This window comes from Purpureocillium takamizusanense, chromosome 13, assembly GCF_022605165.1.
Source record: "Purpureocillium takamizusanense chromosome 13, complete sequence".
Classification (NCBI taxonomy): Eukaryota; Fungi; Ascomycota; class Sordariomycetes; order Hypocreales; family Ophiocordycipitaceae; genus Purpureocillium; species Purpureocillium takamizusanense.
The window spans coordinates 470,699-487,932 of record NC_063080.1 but is presented as its reverse complement, the minus strand read 5'-3'; the positions used below and the strand labels follow the sequence as shown (position 1 = coordinate 487,932).

At 58.7% G+C, this 17,234-nt stretch overlaps 6 protein-coding genes across 6 annotated transcripts; 2 read left to right on the top strand and 4 right to left on the bottom strand.

Moving 5' to 3' along the window:
• Positions 1-416: 416 nt before the first annotated feature.
• On the bottom strand, positions 417-2,385 carry JDV02_010671 (uncharacterized protein). Its single transcript, XM_047992424.1, has one exon. The coding sequence runs from the start codon at positions 1,709-1,711 to the stop codon at positions 521-523; it is 1,191 nt and encodes a 396-aa protein (XP_047848438.1). The 5' UTR covers positions 1,712-2,385; the 3' UTR covers positions 417-520.
• A 443-nt stretch (positions 2,386-2,828) lies between these two features.
• Positions 2,829-5,391, top strand: JDV02_010670 (uncharacterized protein). Its single transcript, XM_047992423.1, has 2 exons — positions 2,829-3,938; positions 4,019-5,391. Exons 1-2 carry the CDS (start codon positions 3,201-3,203, stop codon positions 4,631-4,633), a joined length of 1,353 nt encoding a protein of 450 aa, XP_047848437.1. The 5' UTR covers positions 2,829-3,200; the 3' UTR covers positions 4,634-5,391.
• Positions 4,858-7,009, bottom strand: JDV02_010669 (uncharacterized protein; the record flags this gene model as incomplete). The annotated part of the gene is made up of 3 exons (XM_047992422.1): positions 4,858-5,253; positions 5,345-6,820; positions 6,902-7,009. 3 exons carry the CDS (start codon positions 7,007-7,009, stop codon positions 4,858-4,860), a joined length of 1,980 nt encoding a protein of 659 aa, XP_047848436.1.
• A 4,115-nt stretch (positions 7,010-11,124) lies between these two features.
• JDV02_010668 (uncharacterized protein) lies at positions 11,125-11,448 on the bottom strand (the record flags this gene model as incomplete). The annotated part of the gene is made up of 1 exon (XM_047992421.1): positions 11,125-11,448. The coding sequence occupies one exon, from the start codon at positions 11,446-11,448 to the stop codon at positions 11,125-11,127; it is 324 nt and encodes a 107-aa protein (XP_047848435.1).
• A 1,261-nt stretch (positions 11,449-12,709) lies between these two features.
• JDV02_010667 (uncharacterized protein) lies at positions 12,710-16,630 on the top strand. Its single transcript, XM_047992420.1, has 2 exons — positions 12,710-14,242; positions 14,379-16,630. Exons 1-2 carry the CDS (start codon positions 13,166-13,168, stop codon positions 15,261-15,263), a joined length of 1,962 nt encoding a protein of 653 aa, XP_047848434.1. The 5' UTR covers positions 12,710-13,165; the 3' UTR covers positions 15,264-16,630.
• JDV02_010666 (uncharacterized protein) lies at positions 15,535-17,076 on the bottom strand. The gene is made up of 3 exons (XM_047992419.1): positions 16,574-17,076; positions 16,124-16,350; positions 15,535-15,974 (listed from the first exon to the last, which is right to left on the bottom strand). Exons 1-3 carry the CDS (start codon positions 16,824-16,826, stop codon positions 15,678-15,680), a joined length of 777 nt encoding a protein of 258 aa, XP_047848433.1. The 5' UTR covers positions 16,827-17,076; the 3' UTR covers positions 15,535-15,677.
• Positions 17,077-17,234: the final 158 nt, after the last annotated feature.

Below are 17,234 nucleotides of genomic sequence, written 5' to 3'. Positions count from 1 at the left end.
TGCTGTGAGCCCGTTTTGCGAGACACGGCCAGGACGGAGGTCCTGGATCCGATCGGGCGGCCAGCAGGTCAGTGCAGGGTGTCTGGTGGGCACCCTGACTATCCACATCGATCATGGTTGCTGCCACGTCGAGATAGACGCTGGGGCTGCTAAAGGACCGCGTCGAATAGACCAGTGTATACCTAGCTGTTTCACTACCGGCATTCGTTGCGTCCAGGAGACCACATGCAGCTGCGCGGTTTGTCTCGCTTTCACCGTGCAAACCTGCAGTCACGACGCCTACGTGGATGGAATCCCAACGTAAACATGTTAAGCAGCAGAAGTATCATTGTAAACCAGATTCCGTACTGGTCAGGGCCAGTAACATAAAAAGAAGAAAAAAACACAAACGCCATCCGCCCTTCCCTGTCCAGGGCTCCTTGCCATTGATTCCTCCGCTAACGGGTATCTCTTTTGTGTCCGGATCCGTCTCCTCTTGTCCCAGTCCAGCCAGGGACGTCTGGTGCCTCCGTCTCTGATTTCACCGGCGGTCATGCTCCTCCCGTGTCTCGGGGTGCGCCGCCAGCTCTGACATGTAACTCTGGCGGGGGAATCCCGGTGAAGGCTGCCCGCCGCCGCCGCCGCCGCTGGCCATGGAGACTAGGCTCACCCTGTGCGGATCCGTCAAGGCCGGGCTGGGCTGGCTCTGCGACCACCGCGGGTCCGACGACGCGATGGAGCCGCCGCCGCCGCCGCCGCCGTACGGGTACGACGCGCGATGTTGCTGCTGCTGCTGCTGCCCGGCGCCTTGCTGCTGCTGCGACACCGGCAAGTGGTGGTGGGCGTCGCCGGGCAGCTCGACGGGTACAATCTGCTCCTTGGGCGGGAGGGGCGGCGCCTCATACGGTCCCCCCCCTTGCGGCGCGTACGGGCTCTGCGGCATCATCTGGTAGGACTGGCGGTGGGAGCTCTCGGGGCGGACGATGCCCGAGCTCGGCGACGACGGGAGGCCGCCGACGCCAGGCTGGTAGTACTGCTGCGAGGTCCTACGCGGACTGCCGGGATGCCCACCGACGGAGAGGGCGTCGGGCGAGGGGATGCCCGGGCTGGGGATCAGCCTGGAGCGGTCGTTGGGGTTGTACGTCTTGAGCTTGCCGTCCTCGATCATGGCGCGAAGGATACCCGCGTCGAGCAGCTCCGCCTTCTTGATGATGCGCTGCACCATGTCCTTGCTGGCCGACTTGAGCTGCGACTTGACGAAGCCGACCATGGCGATGTTGCACTTGAGCTCAATGTCCTCGCGCAGGTACAGGCCGTCGGCGGGTGCGCCCAGGGCCTCGAGCCCGATCTCGCGCCGCGTCTCGGGGGGCTCGACGCCGGGCTGGTTGCCGCCGATGCGGTACTTGTGGCGCAGGTCAATGTTCATGGGCGCGTAGATGTGCGTCTGCAGGCCCCAGGGCATGTCGTGGAAGCAGCCGTTGAAGGAGATCTTGCCGGAGCCGGCCCTGCCCACGCCGGGCACGTACTGGATGCGCTCCACGATCTCGTACCACGTGCTGTAGTACTCGTCGGCGGCGGCGTTGCGCGGCGCGGCGATGGGCCGGTGCTCGAGCACCAGCGGGTTGAGCGTGATGACCTCGCTGTGCGAGTGGAGGATGTCCATGGCCAGCTGCCGCGGGATGAAGCCGGGGATGGGCGTCACCACCGTGAAGGCCTCTTTTTTGCGCAGCATTTTCGGGCGTTGCTTCTCTCGTCGTCGTTTGTGAGAGACTCGTTCTATGCGTCGGGTTCGGAATCGCTCTTTCTGTCTGTCTCGGAACCGCCAACCCCCCTATCCTATCCTATCCGTGCTATCGCGGGCGTCGGGCAGGAATCTCGACGATAGGATTCAACGCCTGGTGTCTGTCTACTCGTCGTTGGGCGTTGGGCGGTCGTCTCGGCACTCGCGTCTCGGCAGTCGTCTGCAATCTCGGGACGCACACGCTTCGTAGTGCTTTAATCGCGCTCGCGGACTGGACTGGACTGGACTGGACAATGCGCTCTCGCTCGTGCGTCGCGGTGGCGTTTCGTTTCCTTTCTTTCCTCAGGGTCTGTTCCCGTCTGGTCTGAGCTCGTGGAGGAGATGCAGGCGAGCAGCCAACGTGATGATCCGCCCCTGCCCTTTTACATGTCAGGTCACGGTTCAAGGGGGGCGACATGCCGTGAGGAATCCGCAAAAGGACGGCGAGCGGGGGTCCGGCTGACAGGCCGTTCTCGTCCCGACGCCATATTCTGACGCCTGTCTGATCTGGTTTGGGCGGACGCAAGCCTCCTTTTTCAGCCCAGCCAAACGGCTTTTGCCCAACCCATCGACGCCGAAATGCTGAGCAGCGCAGCACAGCGCAGGGCCCCCCCCCCAGCAAAAAGTCTACCCAGCAAAAAGTCTAGAAGGGGTGGGTGGGCGAGGCTTGGTTACGACGACGTGGCAGTGGAACGACAGCCGTGCTGTATTGGAAACAAGCCGCTGGACCCTTTCCTTTCAATGCCCCCCTCCCCGCGCTCAACCGTCTCGAGACATTCATTGACGGGCCCACGTTGCAATGAACGGGGACGCATACTTCGTAGTTGGGTGGCCAGCGTGCGCCACAATCTCGTCTGCGCCTCCCTCGCTCTCTCGTGGCTTCAGCCCGCTCAGCACTCGGATGGCGAGCGCTCCGAGGGGCAGCACTGCCCACCTCCTATTAGTCTTGGGGCCCCTCATGGATGGGCTGTGAGGTGGGCTTCCCCTCCCCGGGATTGCGCGTAAAGTGTTGACGTCAGCGTGCCGACTTGACACTGCTGCTTCTGCTGCTACTGCTGCCGCTGCTGCTCCCGTCTGGTGCAATGACAGCGTCCTATAATGCCCGTTCGGACTTGGGCACGCCATTGATGGTCCGGAATCCGTCAAGGCGTGCTTTTGTTCGAGGACGAGTTCTGCAGCAGGCCGCGTACGTCGTATGTACTACTGTGCGTTACAAACGGCGGTCGACACACCAGCGGCCCCTCGTCAGGTAAAAAGTCCATCACGTCAGTCCATGACCCCATGTCGTACAGCATTGATCACCGTCCTTGTCCCGTGAAATCCTAACAGCAAACACGTCGCTCCTCGATATAATCTGTTAAAAAAAAGCCCCATCGTCCAGGCTGTCAGACAGGCTCCTGGCTCGTAACGTACGTACTTGAATCTCGTCTTGTCTTTGATTATGAGATTCGCTCTCGCCGCCGTGTCGGGCGCGACCCTCGCCGGCGCCTTCGTCATTCCGGGGCTCCCGGCCGACTTCAGTGGCCATAACAGGCAGAGTCGCCTCTCCTCCGCTGGCGGCGGCCACGCTCACGATGCCGCCGACGAGGCCAACAACCACCATGATGATGCCCTCTGGCAGGGCAGGCTCCCATCCCAGGACACCCTCGTCTCTACCCTTGGAGGGACCGCCGACCGCTTAGCCAGTGCGTTTGACAGCGCCGTCGACGCCGTCGAGGACGCCCGCCACGAGCTATCGGACAAGCTCACCGAGGTCCTGTCGGGTCACCCCCACGACGATGACAAGCATAAGCACCGCCACCTGACCATCTACGAGCTCATCCAGCACAGCGAGTACACGACCAAGTTTGCCAAGATTGTCGACGAGCACCCGAGCATCGTGAAGCTGCTCAACAGCACAAAGGCCGGCAACTACACGCTCTTTGTGCCGACCGATGAGGCCTTCAAGGATGTGCCCGACCACGACGGCGACAAGCCCGACAAGGAGTTCGTCGAAAAGGTCTTGAGATATCACGTCGGGCTGGGCGAGTATCCTGCCAAGCGCATCCTCACGACGCACACCCTCCCGTCCGCCCTGGACGAGCCGTGGCTGGGCGACGAGCCACAGCGCCTGCGCACCAGCGTCGGCTTCCAAGGCGTCACCGTCAATTTCTACAGCAAGGTCGTTGCCGCAAACATTGTATGTCAACCCTGTACACTGACACTGTCGTCCCCCCACCCATCTCGCAACATGATACTGACGTCTAGTCTCTTACGTAGGAGGCCAAGAATGGCATCATCCATGCCGTCAACCACATCCTGGTCCCGCCCCCGATGGTCGGCCGAGTCATCAGCCTCTTCCCGAGCCATTTCTCTACCCTTCTTCTCGCCTACGAAAAGACAGACTTTGTCAAGTTCATCCACGGCGTCAAGATGACGGGCAGCACCGTCTTCGCGCCCAGCAACGACGCCTTCCAGCGCCTCGGCCCCCGCGCAAACGCGTTCCTCTTCAACACGGAAAAGGGGCTCAAGTATCTCAAGGCGCTGCTCAAATACCACATTGCGCCCAATGCGACGCTCTACAGCGATGCCTTCTACGACAAGACGGACAAGCACGAAAAGGTAGACAATGCCGGCGGCAGGGAGCATTATGACCTCGGCACGCTCCTCGGCGAGGCGCGCATCAGCGTCGATATTGCGAGGCTCGGTGGCTTCTCGGCCATCCGCGTCAATGGCTTCGCCCACGTCTCGGTCAGGGATGGGCTTGCCAAGAACGGCGTCATCCAGGTCCTGGACAAGGTGCTCATCCCGCAGCACAAGCACGAGGGGCATGATGATGACGTCAGTGACATTGCCATCGAGGATCTTGTCCAGAGACTTGAGCCGTACGTTTAGAGATCGGGTGTCCCTTTACACGCGGGCATTTGTATAATAAAAAGGCGGTTTTCACTGGGAGATCCGGGAGGGTGGATCGTCATCTCAACTCTGTTGGTAGGTGCGAGCAAGAGGATACATGTAGTGGCACACGAACGCGCGCTTTGATCAGTTAGCTTGATTTACGACATCTACAAAGGCGCCAGCCCTTTTAGCATCTAAGCCCGGACTCCTAGGAGCCCTCGTTATTCCTTTCGCTCGCTCTCACAAGGCTCCAGCTGCTGCTGTCCAGCACTTCCATTCTCTACCGCCACATCCCCGCAGCTGGCACCGAGAATCGTCACCTGAGGCGCGTACGTCGCGCTGCCATCGTGCCGCTTGTCCACCGGGACAAAGACGTCGAGCGCGCGAGGCAGACAGAAGCCAAACGCAATGGTGAGCATGACCGCGTGCGCCACGGTGAAGCCAAAGATATGGAGCGGGTCCATCCGCTTGGTGTAGAAAGACGGGTACGCAAAGGAGACGACGATGGCGAGAATGGGGCACGAGACGTAGCGAACGATTGGGCCCCAGATGAACGGTATGCTCCAGTTGTTGCCCTCAGCTACGATGGAGTTGAGGTCGCGGCGCAGCTGGTTTGCCTTTAGGTTGTTGTTACTCTCGTCAGCCAGTCTGTTGATTGTTTTCATGCTCGACCCCTGGGACTGGACATGGGACGATGTAGATACTTACCGAGTAGAACGAGAGCCACCAGAATTTACTCAGCCAGGCGTGTCGGCTCCAGAACCTCGGAGGCAGGGAATCAGGCGTGCGAGCAAGAAGTACAGCCACGACGCTGCCCACGACAAACAAGCCGAACCCGACGCCCGCGCCGGCCTCGGGCCCAACTGCCTGTCCGACGGCGACGCCCAGCACCATGGAAAGAACATACGCCGAGGAATGCACAGCAAAGGCAACAACGCCGACCTGCCCGTACACGTCGCGACAGCGATAGAGCGTCATAGTGACGATGCCCTCGAACCACACCACGAAGATGAGGGAGAGGTTGTTGATCCACGTGTCCATGGCGTCGAGCAGGTAAAAGCCAAACTCGGTGCAGTACATGAGCGACAGGAGGAACGCCACGGCGACGACGCCCGTCGCGATGATTGTGCGCGACACTCGCCGTCCAAAGTCCGAGTCGCATATCATGGTGACGAGCGACTCGATGAGCGCAAACGCGGAGCTCAGGCCGAGGATCGCGACGGTAAAGAAGAAGAAGACGGCCCAGACGTTGGCGCCCGGCATTTCAGAAATGGCGAGTGGGTAGGTCAAGAAGCCGACGGTGAAAGTACCCAGCTCGGTGCCGTCTTCCGGTCTTAGGCCCAGGAACCCGATGATCCCAAAGACCGCGAACCCCGCCAGGACTTCGTATAAAGAGTTGCTAATCGCGATGATAAAGGCGTCCTGAACGGCGTTGGCGAAGCGCGTGTTGTATGATGCGTACGAGGTGAAGTAGCCGAACCCGACGCCGATGGAAAAGAATATCTGCCCGCAGGCCGCTTGCCAGATGGTGCCGCTAGCGAGCTTCTCCCCGTGCCACTCGGCAAAGTACATTCGGATCCCGTCGATGGCATTCGGCAGCGAGACGCCCCGGCCGAGTAGGATCAAGATCATGATGATGGGCAAACCCATCGTCACGTAGACAACGCGCCCCGTCAGGCCCACGCCCCTAAACATGCAGAGCCAGACGAGGAACCACATGAAGGCGCACCACCCGACCGTCTCGCCGACGAGGCCCGTACCGGGGTACCGCGTGTAGTCCGTCACGGCACCGCCGCCGTCGCTAACGTTTCCGGGGATCGGGTCCACGTTGCGTATGGCATCACGCATGTAAAACTCCTGCCCTCGGCTCGTCCACGGAAGCGGGCTCGTGAAGGACGACCGGAAGTACCGCAGCACCCAGCTCAGGATCGGCACGTAGTACGTCGCGACGATGAAGCCGTTCATGATGACGGCGAGGCCCACGCCCTTGGTGTAGCGGTTGATGCCATTGAAGGCCACGATGACGCCCCCGCGGTAGGCCTGCCCGATGGATATCTCGAGGATCAGGACCGGTATGCCGAGGAAGAAGAGCGCGATGAGGTACGGTATGAACCACTGGACGCCGTTGTTGGCAAAGACCACAGATGGGTATCGCAGTAGGTTTCCCAGTCCGACGGCTCCTCCCTGTCGCGTGTCAATCCACGGTCAGTCAGCTCTGTTCCGGAAGTGCCAGACACGAGAACATGGAGTAGGGAGCTCACTCACCATGGCAGCGAGAACAAAGGCCGTCCGCGATGGCCACTTGTCACGACCGTCCTTTTCCTTTTCCGCCTTTGGCGCGAACCAGTTGGCTATCTGCTTGACGTTGACCATGATCGACAGCTCTCAGTATACAGCTATAAGAACACGTAAAGTGATATATCGAGATCAGGTTTCAGGTGCCGTGTGGCCCCTCACGGCAGGTCAGACAGCTTTTAAACAGCAACCCAGATACCCCCCCTTCTGTGTTCATGGTATCGCCCCAAAGACGGCTGCCACTGCAGCCATGTCATGGCCAGCCTCGCGCATCAGAGACATCACGCCCAAGCATCCCGAGTAGCGCCAAGACACCAATTAGTGCGAAAGCCATGTCGCGTGAGTCGAAGCCAAGTTTGCCTAGCGAGGCTGAGCTGACCAGAGCCAAGGGATGCTGATGCTATTCACACGAGCCAGAGCCCGCGCAGCAGGGATACCATCTCGTTTGGTTCATTCCTTCGCCCTGCTCCGTGGCTTTTTTAACTGTTCAGGCCATCCCGAGTCGAGCAAGCACCGCGTCTGCCAAGCTTCGGCCGATTGTTCTACTCAGAAAGAACGCGGGGTTGGCCGCCACCGCTTCGGAGTGGCCTACCATGACTTCATGTTAGTCCAGTTCTCTGCAACAATACAATTGCAGTGCCGGCTCGTCATCGGAAGTCATCAGCCAGATCAATTGAGCTTGCTCGCCGGGCTGACTGGTGAGTCTCACAGCATTGGATTGACCTGAAATTGTATCGACGTTTTTGTGCGTGGTAGCATCACGTCGAAACCAAGCGATGGCTTGTGCCGCGCCAGGCTTGGCACTTGGCGTCGTGCTCTACTACCACATATCCGCACGCAAGGTTTTCTAAAACCTTGAAATAAAAGCAAGGGTGAATGAAGAGTCCTCGATCCGAAATACGCACCTTCCAGACAAGGTCACGTCGCCACGAGTCAGCGGACGGCCAAGGCAGAACATGAGTCTGCGGGGTGAGGCGTACTTGGCTCCATGCTGTATGGCTGCTTCAAATTTCTAATAATCTGCCTCTGCGCGTGAAGGTCTCTTGCTGAGATCGACAAATGTCTCCCTGCGGGTGTCTCGCCTCCTTGGCGTGGTGCATCTAAGCCGTGGATAAGCCGTAGTGACCCTCAACACGCCCTCCAGTCCCGAAGCCTGCCAACGCCCATCGCCCCGGTAACGACGTACTCGTAGCTTCAACTTGTGGCTAGCCTATAATCTGCATTTTATCGGGACAAACTGTCTGTCACAGATCAATCCTGGTCGCGAAAATGGCCAGTAGGGCTTCTATAAGCGACCTCGTCGGGCATAGTCGGCTCGCAGGTGCAACCATTCCGGTGCTCTGGGTTCAATGGTACGCTCCATATCCGTTTAGTTGTAGACTCTGTCAGCAAGCAAAGACACTTTCTGCTTCAGACAAGAATACTCTGTCTCAACAAACACGAGAGAGGGTACAGAGACGTTTCTAGACAAACACATGTGTAACGATGGGGGCTGCTGCGGACATGGTATGAGTGTTATTGGCGATGTGAACTTGTAGAGTGAGCATGCGAACAGAGTTCAGTTACTGCGCCAAGATAATTCACCATTATTTAGCGGCATGCGTATCTCTGCCATCTCACTCGCTCTCGATTCATGCTCCGGATCCCACCAGGCCACGTGGCTCTATAAGCTGTGCCTGGGGACAGTGGTGCACTCCATATGCCTCTTGAAATCGGCCTCATCCACGTTCCTTCTTGCGAGCCACTCTATATACATGCATGTAGCTCACGAAATTCAGCCCAGGGAAATTATAAAGAACGGGCTCATGACATGAATCCGCAACATCCTCGTATGCCACGTCAGAATCGCACCAAAGGATCCCGTATGCCGGCTCCGGTACGAAGTGAACCGCCCACAACACTCTCTATTAGTATCCATTACTCACCTTAGAAGGACCACACGGCTTTAGATGTCTGTCATGTCAGGGGTCGCCGTTATCAGGACTCAGGACCCTCGGTTTATATAGAGGCCACGCAATGAACATGAAGTAGTAATGGCCCAGCAACGTACCACCTAATTCACAGATTTCTGGGCCGCCTTAAGCCGATGCTTTACAGTCCTGTTCATAATCTCAAGCCTAAAGGAGAATTTCTAGTTACGAGCATCTTCCACGACTAACGATCCTGGGCGGGGATCTCGCCGCATAGTGGATCGAGAAGGAATACACAGCTTTCTTCCCCGGACCATCGATTCCTTTAGAGTCTGGAACAACGCTTATGCCCAACGTCATTTCCGGAGGAAGCGGGTTCACGGTCTAGAAGGGTCGTGATAAACGACATGCCCGAGTATAAAGACTACCATCGACGGCTGCCCTGGTACCGGACAACAACTCAAGACACCTCACACACAAACAGACAGATCGACATACATAACTCGGAAACAAAGATCGACTCCAAATCAACAATTTTGATTGCACACCTCTACGCAACCTCAAATGAAGCACTTTCCGGTCCTCCTCGCTCTGGCGTGTTTGGCAGAGCTTTCTGCAGGAGGGGCAATTACGTGCCGGAGCAAGGGGGTGATACCTAGGCAGTGCATGAGCGGACAATGGGGCAATGGATGCCGGTGTGAAGGCCGTAACTTCGTCTGTAACCCGGCAGACCTATACCTCTGGTGTGAAGGGTGCCGGTGTGATTAAGCGCCGGTCGTGTCGTCGGCTTGAAGAGTAATGGGGGGCTTTACCTGAAGCTGGGGGGGACTGGGATTATGTGGACGAATTGGTAATTGAGCAAGCGATGGGAGGCCAATCATGGGGCGGTAGATTCGTGGAAGATTGTACGAGGAGCTTAGAGAAGCTACTAACTGGACGCTGGTTGGAGTCAGTAGAGAAGAAGCACTGGATCATTTTAACCCATGTCGTCGAGCTATGTGCTGCGTCGCAAATGTGCCGAGCGAGCTATGCTACAAACATGACAAAAATTCCATATATTCTATTAGCTCAAGTAAAAACCGCCCCCGAGTCTTTGACTTGAAGCTAGTTGCATGGCTTGCCAAGCGGACCAGGGTATTGAGGCGCCCGGCTGCTTGTCACTTGGGAGACGGGCGCTTCGGCGAGGGGTTCTTTCACGACGTGCCAGGAGCTGTCTCGCACCCGCCGTGGCCAAGCACAAAGATCATGACACCAAAAGGCGCTCATCCCCAAGCATATCATTGTCACCTTTACCGTGTGGTGGCGATAACCCACGCTCTGACATGGGTGATTTGGATCTGACACTTGGTATCGCTCGATCCCCAGCTTCTGCGCAGATTGAGCACAGCCCTGCCAATGACTTGTTTATTAGCGAAGAGTGGTGTGTGGAGGGCACAACTACCGCTTACTGACTGTATTACATTTACTGTACTGCCAGCGCAAAAGAGCGATGACGTTGCGGCACTTGCCCATGTTACCACGGTTATCGATTTTTTTGTCCCATTTTCGGTGTAAAATTGTAGCAGTACTTGCCATATCGCAGCACTTTATTAGATGATCAAGGACACACCTCGTTGTATGTACACATCATACGATTGAAGTATCGGAGGTATCAACCCACGTCCGTCAGCCGTCTGGTGGACGAGTCCAATGTTGGGACGAACGCAAGTACAGCGCTGAGTAACGCGAGCAGGAAATAAACCACTGCAGGCGCCAACATGAACCAATGAGGGACACTGGTCGTAAGTGATGAAAACCTCAAAGCACTTGTTAGAGCATTGAGCAATGTGCGGACAGCCCTTGATAAATCCGATGCACGAAACAGCTGCCTCCCAATTCGTGCGGTTGGACGACGTCCGGCTTTCTTGTTGGCTTTCTTCCACACAGGATGGGGAAGTGTTGCCAGCTGATGAGGCTCGATGGACAACATGACAGCATCAACAATTCAGCAGAAGTGCTGGCATTAACCTACCGCCGCACCACATCACCAACAACCAAAGTCGATTAGCTTGGGCGAGTCTGGATCTCTCTCTGGCGACGACAGACCGGGGCGCCGCGTGGGTCCGCCCGCGCAGACTAACAGCGCGGTTCCGTCTGTGAATGGTCGGTTGCCCTGCAGGGTCCAGCGCGGACCGAGATCCTGGTGGCGTCAACAGCCCTCTTCCATGTCCCCTCCAAGCTCTCCCCTCGCCCCTCCTCCTCCGCTCGCCCGTCCAACTCTTTGAGAGGTGTGATGACAGCCACTCAGATGGAATGACGATGCATCCATCCGTCGCGTCGTCCGCCCAAGGCAGGCAGCCGTGATATGCTCTCTATCAATGGACGAGAAAAGCTGTGGTTGGTTGAGGCGATGCGAAGCGATACACGTTGGCGTTTGTCGATGGCTGGCGGCACGGACGGGATGACGCGCTGATCTGACATTCGATGGTCGAGTGGTGCCTCCCAGCAGCCGCTGGGGATAACAGGGGGGCGATAGGGAGCCAGCCGCAGCCGCATCGGTGACGCATACGAGAAGGCTTCGCAGCTGTTACGGCACGTTGTTCCTCCCACTTCCCCAGACTTTATCATAAGGCGCGGCTAGATCTCCATCGGACGGCCGGCCTCGACCGTTCGTGGGGCAACGAATGAATGAATGAATGATTTCAGTGTCGTCAGGAGATGTTGCGGGTAATTAGTCGCAGTGCGTGAACCCAGCTGCACAATGACGTTTGAGAACATGAACAATTGAGGGCCTTGGGATGAAACATCACGACTGCTGACGGCACCTCATCATCAAGTAGGCAAATGCAATTCCGTGGCAAAACTCTGCCAGTTTAGTCGCCATAATGGAAAGAGAGAGAGGAGGAGATGAAATCAATGGTCGTAACGTTGCAGCATGACGTGGTCTGGCTCGGTGAAGATGCTCCGCGGCGTCTCACCCTTCGGACGGCTTGGCTTCAATTCGATGTCACCCCGGTACACAAGGCATGATGATGCTGCCGTGCCGATTTATGCTTAATGCAATGGTTCTGTGGGGATACCACGAAACGCAGCAGCACGATGCGGCTAGCTGGCCTCATGTTACAGCACAGCAACGTGCTCGAGTTGCTTTGCCTCAGCCTGCCAGTGCGATGGCGAGGTGGGTTGATGTCCCGCCGGGTGGTAGTGCAGTCTGCACATATGCAGGACTGTTGCTCATCTTTTTGAGCCTCCCCGCCTGGTGGCCTTATTGACCTGATGATGCGTGTTCGCGCCTGGTGTTCCCGTCGGCAGCCTTGAAAGGCGCCATCTCGCGCACAGGGCAATTGCCGTGAGGGACGTGTTGAAAGAAATCTTCGATGCCAAAGGATGGTATCGAAAACATTTGTCGGGGGAAATAGTCACCCACTTCCCCGCGAAACCAGCTCTAGCATCTTCCTCCGGCTCTCGCGCTCTCTCTCTCTCTCTAACTTATTAGTGCCGCGCCGAATTAGCATAGCAGCACCAGGTCGAGATTGACACCAGGACCGGCAAAGCAAACCCGCTAACTACTCTTCTTCAGCAAAACGGGGCTGGCAAGGGAGAGGCTGCCTGCCGCAGGGCTTCCTTCTTCAGCCTTTTGGTCATCGCGGGGCGAGACCTGCCCCGGCTGTTGTTGTTGGCCCTCCTCATCAGCCCGCCCCCCTCCTCCACGAGACCCAGCAGCATCGGGCCACTCATCACCTTCCCTGAAGCCGCAGCCCGCAGGCACGGCAGGGCGCTCTTCGTGATGACTGCATGTGCACCAACATCGAGCCCAGCCATAAAAAGTGTGGGTCGCCTCCCCCAGAAAAACCACATGGCCCAAACGCTTTTCCCGAAGGCTTCTGGGGCGGCTGGCCCCCTTTCAATGTGATTTGCGATCCCCGCTCCAAGCAAGTCGTGCTCATCAACTCCGGCCGCTGTGTTTCGCTTTCACTGCTCTCTGAACGTTGATAACCTTGCTTTGTGTTCGAGCACAGATAGGCACCGGGGACGGCGTCGCTGACGTGAAGCCGTGAGGACGAGGACAAGCAACAGCATCGACGCAACAGATATCTATCCGGCCCCTCTGCTCCATCGCTTCGGCCCTCCCCTTGCTCTGGGGCGCGCGCTGCTGACGCCCGCGGAACGGATTCCCCCCCGCATTGAGCTCGCTCGCTCGGCCAAAATATCCGTCTAGCCTCTACGTTATCGTCATTACCACCATCACCAGCGTCGTCAAATCCCCATGCCCGCGCCGCCCCGGCTCTGATCAAGCCGCCACACACGCGACTGGCTGCCACTGCCACTGCACGAACCATCGACGATGCGCGTCATGCCCATCATCCGCAGCAGGACCGGCTGCTTCACCTGTCGCCGGCGCAAGAAGAAGTGCAACGAGGAGAAGCCCATGTGCAGCGGCTGCAGGCGCAACAAGCTCGACTGCCGCTGGCCGACAGAGGCAGCCGCCCCGTCGTCCTCGTCGCTCTCCGTCTCTTCTCCCTCCTGCTCTGCCGTCGGCAAGAACCAGCTGCCGTCTCCTACAGAGAGCATACATGTATCCGCCGCCCAGCGCATGGAGCGGCACGCCATCATCGCGGCGTCGATGAGCCCCGAGCAGCCCCGACGGCCGCATCTACCACCACAGCACCCGCAAGAACACGAACGCAGGCAGTCCCGGCAAGAACAACACCACCTGTCGCCTCGTCTGCAGCGCATCGAGCCCGCGCCGGAGCCGGTTCCGACTCCCGCTGCCGTTCAGCCGGAGGAGGCCCAGACCCCCCGTGATTTCTTCCAGGTTCCCCCCACCGAGCCCGGGCCGGGGGAGATGGACCTCGACCTCGACGACGGCGACGTCGAGGACGTGTCGCAGGACGTCGACCGGAGATCGTCGTCGACATCTTCACACTCTACGTCGTCCCTCGAAAGCCTGCCGCTGCAGTCGGGCTTCCTCGACGACGCAGTCAGCGACCTCGCCCTCGTCAGCTCCGGACTCCTCTTTGACGACTCCTCCGGCCTGCAGCAAGACAGCGGCGGAGGCGGCATCGCCATGCCCATGCCGCTGCTCCCGACGACGCACGGCCACAGCTCATACGAGCTGCTCAGCTACTACCTCTCCCGGACGGCCAACAGCATGGGCAACGGCTCCACCGACGTCAATCCCTTCGTCGCCAAGCTCGTCCCGCTCGCCTTCTCCAACCCGCTCGTGCTGCAGCTGATACTGGCTCAGAGCGCGGCGCACCGCCAGGCGTCCAAGGAGCCCGACGCGAGCAACGAGGTGGCCCAGCGCTACTACACGGACTCGCTGCGCATGTTTCGAAACGTGGTCGGCGAGTATGTGGGCGGCAAGGACGAGAACACGCTCACGCTGACGGTCGGGAGCCTGATACTTTGTCTCACAGAGGTTCGCCGCCGCCCTTCTCCCCAGTTCCCAACCCTAACGCAGCCCAACACTCCGGCTCCGGACATGACGTCTAAGCCTTGCACGACATTGAAAATGCTGGCTGACATTGGAGACCTGCCTACTAACGTTACGTTAGGTTGCTCGCGGTGACATCCACGGCACCATCTTTGACCACCTCACGGCCTCAAAGTCCCTTCTGACAGTGCTCCTCAGCCGGGCCAAGGCCTACACCGACGACGACCTCCCCGACTTCCTCGTCGAGTACTACATGCACACGGCGGCCTCGAGCATGATCTCGACCGACTTTCGGCAGTCGAACCACTCCCTGCTCAGCCCGCACATCGAGGGCGCGGCCAGGATGCTGGTCAACCGCAAGTACATCGGCCAGCTCTGCGGCTGCTGGCTCGAGCTCCTCCTGCTCATCCCGCAGGTGTTTCAGCTGGGGCAGAGCATCATGGGCGAAGCCGACGGCGGCGAGCAGCAGCAGCGGCCGCCGCCCCCTTCCACCGACGACATCATCTCCTTTGGCTTTCTCCAGTCGCAGATCCTGGCCTTTTTCCCTTCACCGGTCGCCAGCCCGTACAGCCAGCTCGCCGGCCTCGTCTGGAAGCAGGGCGTGCTGCTGTACCTGTGGACCATTCTCGGCACGCCGCAGGCATCATCGTCATCGTCGTCGTCGCTCGGCGGCGGCAGCAGCAGCAGCAGCAGCGCGCACCGGGACCTCATGGACGGCGCCATCGCCGAGGCCATCACCGCGCTGAGCCAGTTCCCGGCGTCGGTGCGCGTCAACACGAGCCTCTGCTGGCCGCTCGCCGTCATCGGCTGCTGCACCGCGGACCCGGGCGTGCAGGAGATTCTGCGCGCCCGCCTGCAGACCATGATTGACACCATCGGCCTGGGCAACATGCGCGAGACGCTGGTGCTGCTGGAGCGCGTGTGGAGGCAGCCCGTCGAGGAGACGAGCCCGTGGACGCTGTACAGGACGATGCAGGACCACCAGATATGGATATCCTTTGCGTGAAATGAGCGACTACTGGCAATGCTTTGAGACGAATTGAAGACACGAAAGCGAGACGGGACCGAGTCACCGATACATTGGCTGGTTATGAAGGCACTGGGCTTCGTTCGGAGGAAGCGGTGGCTGCCGCGGATTCGCAGCAACGAACGAGCCAGCGGCGAGAAACATAAACACCTGAGGGAGTGTTGCTATCTGTACGGTGTCACACGAAGCACCGCGCCGGTTCAAAGGGTGGCGTGACGCAGATGAACGGGCACGCGTATGGGCTGGAAGGCATTTACACCCATATATATACGGCGAGATCTCTGCTCGCCTCGACGACATCTAGGGAGTTTCTATTGCGGCAACACATCCACGACCACGATCACCGAGCGAGTTAAAAACCCCTGGACCAAACACGCCAGTCACTCCCTCCCACTACGCTCTCGTCGCCAGCAGAAACTCCCAAATCTTGGTAGCCATGAGCACGCCGTCGTGCTGCCGCTGCGCCCTCGACGTCCCGTCCGCAAACATGTCGTCGGTGAAGATGCCCTGGTCGCGCCTCGTCTTGAGGATCTCATCCATGATGAAGCCGTCGAACTCGGGGTGCGCCTGGAAGGAGATGACGTGGCCGGGCTTGTACAGGCCTTGGATGGCGCAGCTCGGGCTGCGGCCGAGGTTGACGAGCCCCTGGGGGACTTCGAGGACCGCGTCGCGGTGCATTTGGTGGAGGGACTGCCGGCACAGGGGCAACAACAAGGGTAGCGCCAACTGGTCAGCACATGATCTGTGTGGGCGGCTCACGCATGCCGACTGATGGGGGGTCTTCTCTGGGGGACGTGGGGCTTGTGAGAGGGAAGGTAGAGGTCGTCGGTCAGTCTTACCAAGGACGAGACACCGAGGATCTTACGGCCCTCGTCTGTGGCTTCGATCTTGTCCACCGAGAGCTCCCACCCGCCGGGACTCTTGCCGACCGCGGCGCCCAGCGCGCGGCCGATGATCTGGTGGCCGAAGCAGATGCCGACGACGGGCTTGCTGCTAGTCTCGAGGAAGGACTTTACGTATGCGACGAGCGCGACGATCCACGCGTCGTCGGCAAACGCCGTGTGCTCTGTGTATGCGTACGTTGAGTGTCAGTTAGATCGATGGATGACAGACACCCATACATGAATGAATGAATGAGTGAAAGGGAAAATGGCAAGAGCAGGTACGCAGGCAAAAAAATAAATCAATAAATAAAAATGGCAACGTAAATCCAAGGAGGAGAAAGATGCAGTGCATAAGATAGATAGCTGAGCGGATTGATGGATGGATCAATGGACGCAACAACGTACTGCTCCCCGTCAAGAGAATGCCATCCACGTCCTCCGCCTTGGGATACTCGCGTGACCGGACGACATCCCATTTACTGAGTGCAAACTCGGCGCCCTTGAACTTGTTGTCATGCACTCCGGCGAGTCCCTTGGTGAGTAGCTGGCGGAACACCTCGCCGTAGGACCCGCGCGCCTGCTCGACGGCGGGGACGGGGGTGTCGCACTCGAGCACCGCCAGGCGAAACGCGCCCTTGTTGTCGTCGCCGCCACCCATGGTTCGTTCGTTTCCTGTGCGGTCTTCGGTCTCTGATTATATGTAGTGGTGGTGGGTGGGATGCGTCTGTAAAGAAAGAAGGAAACTCTGCCTTCTTTCTGTCAGGTAGTGCAGCGTGTCGCGAATCGCAAAGTCTTGACAGCTTTGTTCGTGAGGCAGTATATAGATAGATGGATATACTGATGTGAGGCGACAGACACTGAGGAGGTGAGGTGGTGATGGATGACCGCTGGAGTCTATTACTTATTATGGAGGCGCTGAGGTGGGAGGGCGCCCCTGTTAGTTGGCATTCTATTACCATATACAGGGACGTCTCGCGGGGCGGTAAAGGCGCTGATTGGGCTCGTCCCCGGCCTGGGCGCCTCGCGTCGGTCCGCCAGCGGAGCCCCCGTGAGTCTCTTTACGTAC